The sequence below is a fragment of the Chinchilla lanigera genome, unplaced genomic scaffold (genome assembly GCF_000276665.1).
Source record: "Chinchilla lanigera isolate Chin_1 unplaced genomic scaffold, ChiLan1.0 scaffold00173, whole genome shotgun sequence".
In the NCBI taxonomy this organism is placed as follows: Eukaryota; Metazoa; Chordata; class Mammalia; order Rodentia; family Chinchillidae; genus Chinchilla; species Chinchilla lanigera.
The window spans coordinates 253,745-259,751 of NW_004955574.1; the positions used below are offsets into that span (position 1 = coordinate 253,745).

The 6,007-nt window shown below is 54.0% G+C and overlaps 1 protein-coding gene across 1 annotated transcript in view; it reads right to left on the reverse strand.

The window, feature by feature from the left end:
* Rsph6a (radial spoke head 6 homolog A (Chlamydomonas)) overlaps positions 1-6,007 on the reverse strand; it is a 16,511-nt gene that overhangs the window by 6,017 nt on the left and 4,487 nt on the right. The window contains exons 2-3 of the mRNA XM_005413817.1: positions 5,046-5,277; positions 1,985-2,752 (exon numbers count right to left, since the gene is read on the reverse strand). Coding sequence (XP_005413874.1) covers positions 1,985-2,752; positions 5,046-5,277 — 1,000 coding nt within the window. The remainder of the gene's footprint in view (positions 1-1,984; positions 2,753-5,045; positions 5,278-6,007) is intronic.

Sequence of the window (6,007 nt, forward strand, 5' to 3'; positions counted from 1 at the left end):
AAAAAAAAAAAAAAAAAGAAATTTAAAAAGAAATTTGGGACACTAGGCCCACAAGAAATGCAGGTCAGGTGGTCAGGTGGTCAGGTCCATAACTTCTCTGTCCCTCTCTCTGTCTCTGTCTCTCTCTGTCTCTCTCTGTCTCTCTCTTTCTCTCTGTCTTGCTCTCTCTCTTTTTTCCTTTGGCTTTGAGACAGGCTGCTATGTAGTTTAGGCCAGCCTTGAACTTGCTGTGTAGCCCAGGCTGCCCCTGCTTCAACTCCTGAGAGTGCTGGGATGACCGGCCTGTGCCACTGTGCCTATTAAGGTCCATAATCTCTTGCCCACAACTCAGAAGACTGAATAGCTTTGAAACCAGAATTTTGGTGCTGGAGTGTAGCTGAGTGGTAGAGCTCTTGCCTAGCGTGTGTGAGGCCCTGAGTTGGAGCTCTAGTAATGCAAAGAAAGCCAGAATGTTTTCATAAGTCATTTGGCAGCCGGCCTGAGCTACGAGGAGCTGGCTTTGCTGCAGAGATAAGGGTGCGTTTGCAGACTGGCTGGGCTGCTGCCTGCGTGCTGCATAATGTATGGCACTTGACCCAAGCAACCTTTTCAAAATTTGGAAAATTCTGCTGCAAAATGCATCTGGTAGGGCCGGGCATGGTGGCGCACACCTGTAATCCCAGCACTTGGGAGGCTGAGGCAGGAGCCTGGGCTACCAAGTGAGCTCAAGGCCAGCCTGAACTGTGTAGCAAACCCTGTCTCCAAAAGACCAAAAAAAAAAAAAAAAATGCACCTGGTCTCCAGAGCCAACCCTCCCAGCCCCAGTATTGGGGACTGAACCCAGGCCTTTCATTGGGAGCTACACCTCTGTGGGGGACCAACTAGGTGACTCTCCTTGAAAGAGGAGCAACTGCCTCTGTTTTGGCTGAGTCTGGCCCTATTTCCATGTATGGATATGAACAGAGCTGGCTAGGACTTTTCCTCATCCGTTCAACTGGCCTTAAGCGATGCATATGGGTCTAGCCCAGGTGCTGATGGTAATCTTTGGAGATGGCAGGCAGTGTTTCCCCGGACTGCCTCTTGCTCCCTCGGGATGAGGCGGGATGTGTGAGCCAATGCTCCACGCTGTCGGCTGGGATGGAGCCTTGGGACAGAGGCTATGCCTTCCTGGGGCTTCAAAGATTACACATCAGAGCTGAAGCTCCGACCCCAAAACATTAGATACTATCTCAACTGTGTTGTGCAGGTTTCCTTTTCTGCATGTCTTTCTCTCTGCATTTGCAGAGGTGATTTCAGGCCTCCTACCTAGCCCAGCTCACAGCACTCACCTACTTCCCAGGGTTCTCAGTCACTCATCCTCAAGCCACTCCCTTCTTCATGAACAAGTAAAACCTGGGTTCAGCCTTGGGTCGAGGCCTTTGTTCCAGATGGCCATCATCATGGCTGGGCTTAGGACCCCTTGGCTCCCCATAACTACAATTATGCTTTACTGTCTTTATTCTCACCATGGAGTGCCCTGGAATTGATAGATTGGAATTAACTCGCTAGAATTCCAATAACTTTTCACGGGATTACAAATACAAACTTTCTGGGCTGTGAGGGTTCTCTATACACCTCCAGCTATTTTTATTTTTATTTTTATTTTGGGGGATGGTGGTGAGACAGCATCTCCCCATATAGTTTAGGCTGGCCTCAAACTCACAGTGATCCTCCTGCCTCAGCCTCCCAAGTGCTGGTATTACAGGCATGGACCGACATCCTCAGTCCTTTTCAGTTTCTGAGACAGGGTCTTGCTAAGTCATTAGACTGCCCAGGCCGGGCTCAAAGTTGTAATCTTCCTGCCTCTGCTTCCCAGGGTGCTAGAATAACAGGTGTGTGCCATCAGGCCCAGATCCCAAGAGCTTGTGGCTGGGGATTATCAACCAGTACCTGTGGAAGGAACGAAGGGACTGCAAGTGCGCGAGCGCAGGGTGCCAGCCCGGCGGTGTCGCGGGGTCTCCCTCACCTGCGGCAGGATGTGCTGCGTGTGGTGCACCCAGTTGGCCAGGGAGTCGACCAGCTCGAGCACGGGGATGCCCTCGAAGTCGGGGTTCTCCTCGAAGGAGTCGCGCCCCGCGCCGCCCTCGTCCTCCTCGTCGCCCTCCTCCTCGCCGAACTGGTAGAAGCCGAGCGGGCTGACGTGCGTGGCGGCCGAGATGCGCGCGATCTGGGCGCGCAGGTAGTTGGCCTCGTTGCCGGGGAAGGGCGGGTAGCTGACGACCGGCGCGTCCAGGTGGCCGGTGAAGAACTTGCGGATCCGGCGCGCGCACACGATCTGCGCGGGCGTCACGTGCGGCAGCCGCGTCCACTGCCGGCCCGGCTCGGCGCACACGAAGTACAGGTACTTGTTGGCGCCCGTGCGGCTCTCCTCCTTGGGCACCACGGGCGGCGGCTTCCACTGCGGCTTGGGCACCACGTCCGCCACCTTCTCCTCGTCCTCCTCGCCCTCCTCCTCGATGCTCGGCGGCTCCAGCCCCTCGGCGCCCTCCAGCAGGTCCTCGGCGTCGTCCTCCTCGCCCTCCTCCTCGCCTTCGCGGAACTCCACCTCGGCCACCAGGTAGCTGCGGTGCAGCCCCAGGATCTTGCCCCAGAAGCGGCACGTGTGCACCGGCTGCTGCTCCACCAGATGCTTCAGGGCGAGGTAGATGCGGAAACTCTCCTCCGAGCCCAGCCCCACGCCGGCCTGCTCCAGGTGGAAGGCCATCTCCATGATGTTGGGCACCGCGGTCTCTGTCTGTGGGAGTGGGGGTCAGATGGGGGTGCAGGAGAGAGCTGAGGGCCTGCTCCCCAGCCTGCCTCTTCAGGAGTCCAGAAGCCAACGCCTGTAATCCCAGAGCTCAGGAGGCTGAGGCAGGAGGACTGCCAGGAGCTCCAGGTCAGCCTGAGCTACATAGTGAGTTCAAGGCCAGCAGCCTGAATTACATAGCAAGACCTTGACTCAACACACACACACACACACACACACACACACACACACACACAGAACTACCACCACCAACAAACAAATCAATTGTGTCAGTTCTGGAGGTCAGAAGTTGGAGACCAAATTTGACAAATTTGATTCTTCCTGACAGTTATGAGAGAAAATCTATTTTGTGCGTCCTGCCACCTTCTGGTGGGGGCTTGCTGACTCTCTTTGGCATCCCTTGGCTTTAGAAGCATCCCCTGGATCCCTGCCTGTGCGCATGTGGCCTTCCCCAGGAGCTTCCTGTCCACCCCCACCCCAGTACTGGGGACTAAGCCCAGGGGACATTGAGATGCATCCCTGCCCTTTTTTACTTTTTAATCTTTTTTTTTTTTTTCCCCAGTACCGGGAATCGAACTCATGACCTTGCACTTGCCAGGCAGGTGCTGTGCCGCTGAGCTAAATCCCCAGCCCCTTACTTTTTAATCTTGGGACAGGGTTTCAGGAAGTTGCCCAGGTGGGCCTCAAACTTGTGATCCTTCCACCTTGGCTTCTCAAGTAGTTGGGATTAGAGGTTCACGCCACAACATCCTCTCCCCTTTTTACAGGGACTCCAGTTGTGTTGGACTGGGAGCTCACCCTGCTCCATTCCGATCTCAGCTAAACTTGGGCCAGGGATGTAGCTCAGTGGCGCAGCACCTGTTTAGCAAGTGCCAAGCCTTGAGTTCAATTCCTGGTATCAAAAAAGAAAAAAGAAAAACAACCCAAAAATAAATTTAACCATTAGCTGGGTGCGGTGTTGCCCACCTGAAATCTCAGCCACTGAAGCAGGAGGCTGAAGCAGGAGGATTTGAGACCAGCCTGGGCAACTAGAAAGCTCTTGTCTCAAAAATAAAACAAAAGCAAATAAAATAGCTAGGTATGAGCTCAGCACTCTTGGGGTTCCATCTTTCATACTGCAAAAGGAAGGGCGTAAATTACATCTGCAGTGATTCTGTTCCTAAAGTCACACTCTAGGTCATTTGATGAAGCTTAAGACTGCAGTACCGAACTGGGGGGGGCACATTCCACCCCAACACTATCAGTGTAAACCTGGAAATGATGGCACCATTGGATGTACAAGATTTGTCAAGAAGCATGCTGAGCTTTTCCCTTAACCTAAAAAAAAAAAAAACCTAAACCTAAATTTTGAGCAGAGTGTTAAACAATTTATTTCATCTTCCTCCTAAACTTGCCCACTTAACTATACTACCGTCCACAACTGTCTGAAGTCCTTCTCTGCAGGGAGGCGGTACACCCCCACCCCTACCTGCTGAGCCCAGAAGGGGACACGCCACTTCTCTGACCAAGACCACTTCTCTGAAGTGACATCGAGAAGGACAGAGGCTGCAAGAATCTGTGTAAGGTTAGCCATGCCCTCTTTTTCCTCCTCTGCGATAACAGAAGTCCGTGTCACAGTCCCCCGCCGTCACCAGGCTCCCACATGAATGACAAGCTCGGAGCTCTTCACAACCCCAGAAGGGCAGACAGTGTGAACCAGACATGCACCGTGCAGGGGTTTGTTTTGTTTTGTTTTGTTTTTTGGAGAGAGGGTCTCGCTATGGAGTTCAGGTTAGCCTTGAACTCACTATGTAGCTCAGGCCGTCCTCAAACTCACAGCGACTCTCCTGCATCAGCCTCTGGGAAACAGCGGGATCACAGGCATGTGCTGCCACACCCAGAAAAAAAAACAAAAACAATACTTTTATTTTGAGATGGATGGCTCCACTCTTTAACCCAGGCTGGTCTCAAACTTGCAATCCTCCTGCCTCAGCCTCCCAGAGTGCTGGGCTTACAGGCGTGCACCACCAGGCCCCCCTGGGTGCCAGCTTTCCAAAATAAGCGGAGCTGTCAGCTTTTCCTCCGCACCCACACCTCCACGTGCCCCAGTGGCCACAGAAGAAAGCCTGAGTCCCTCAGCCTGGTGTTCAAGGCCATCTCTGGCCTGGACCCGCCCGCTCCACAGCTTGCACACAAACTAAGACGGGAGTCATTTCAGCTGGGCTCGGCACACCTGGGCACCAACACTGCCGCCTCTGCCCCAGCGCCCCCTGCAGTCTGCCTCTCCCGCCAGCCCACTCACCGCCTCCTCCTCCATATCCTGCTCTCGATCTCCGCCGCTCCGGATGAACAGTGCCTTCTGCTTCTCAGCTATCTCGTAGGTGGGCTGCATCTCGGGGTCATCCCGCAGAGTGTCCAGCTTGCGGTGGAACCACTCCCACTGCGTGGTGCGGTTCAGAGACTCCAGGATAGACAAGGGGTCCTCTGGCCGCTGGTTCAGGATCTTGGTCAGAAGGTTCACCAGGTGCTCGTACCTGCCTCCCACAGGAGCAGTGGGAGGGGGGGACACAGCACCGGCTCAGCTTCCCAGGCCACTGCTGGGTGTCTGGTCCTGCGCTTGGTGTTGGGGACACAGTAGGGAATACAGGCGGGGTCCCTGCCCTGGTGGAGCTGACATTCTGATGATGGAGATAGACATAAATCACATATGCAGGGAAGCCAGGGATATAGCTCAGTGGCACAAGCACCTGCCTGGCAAGCACAAGGTCCTGAGTTCGATTTCTGGTACCAAAAAAAAATCATATAGGCGGGATATGCACGTGTCAGGCACAGGGTGATAATTTCTCTGCAGACAAAGAAAGTAGGGAATGGGGAACCAGGAGAGTGACAGGGTAGGGGAGGTGCTTTGCATTCTTAAACAAGGAGGCAGGAGGAGGCCTCAGCAAGGTGGCATGTAAGCTGAGATCCTATGAAGAGAGGGGGCAAAGTGCAGGTTTTAGGGGAAGAGTGCTTCGGTGAGAGGGACATTTAATTTGGTTTTTCTCCGGTACCAGGAACTGAACTCACGACCTTGCGCTTGCCAGGCAGGCGCTTTGCCGCTGAGCTAAATCCCCAGCCCTAGAGGGACATTTAATGAGTGTAACGTAATCTTGCTACCAAAATTCAAGGACAGAGCCAGGTGGGGTGGCACATGCCGGTAATCCCGGCACTCAGGAGGCTGAGGCAGGAGGATCTTTGCAAGTTTGAGACCAGCCTGGGCTACAA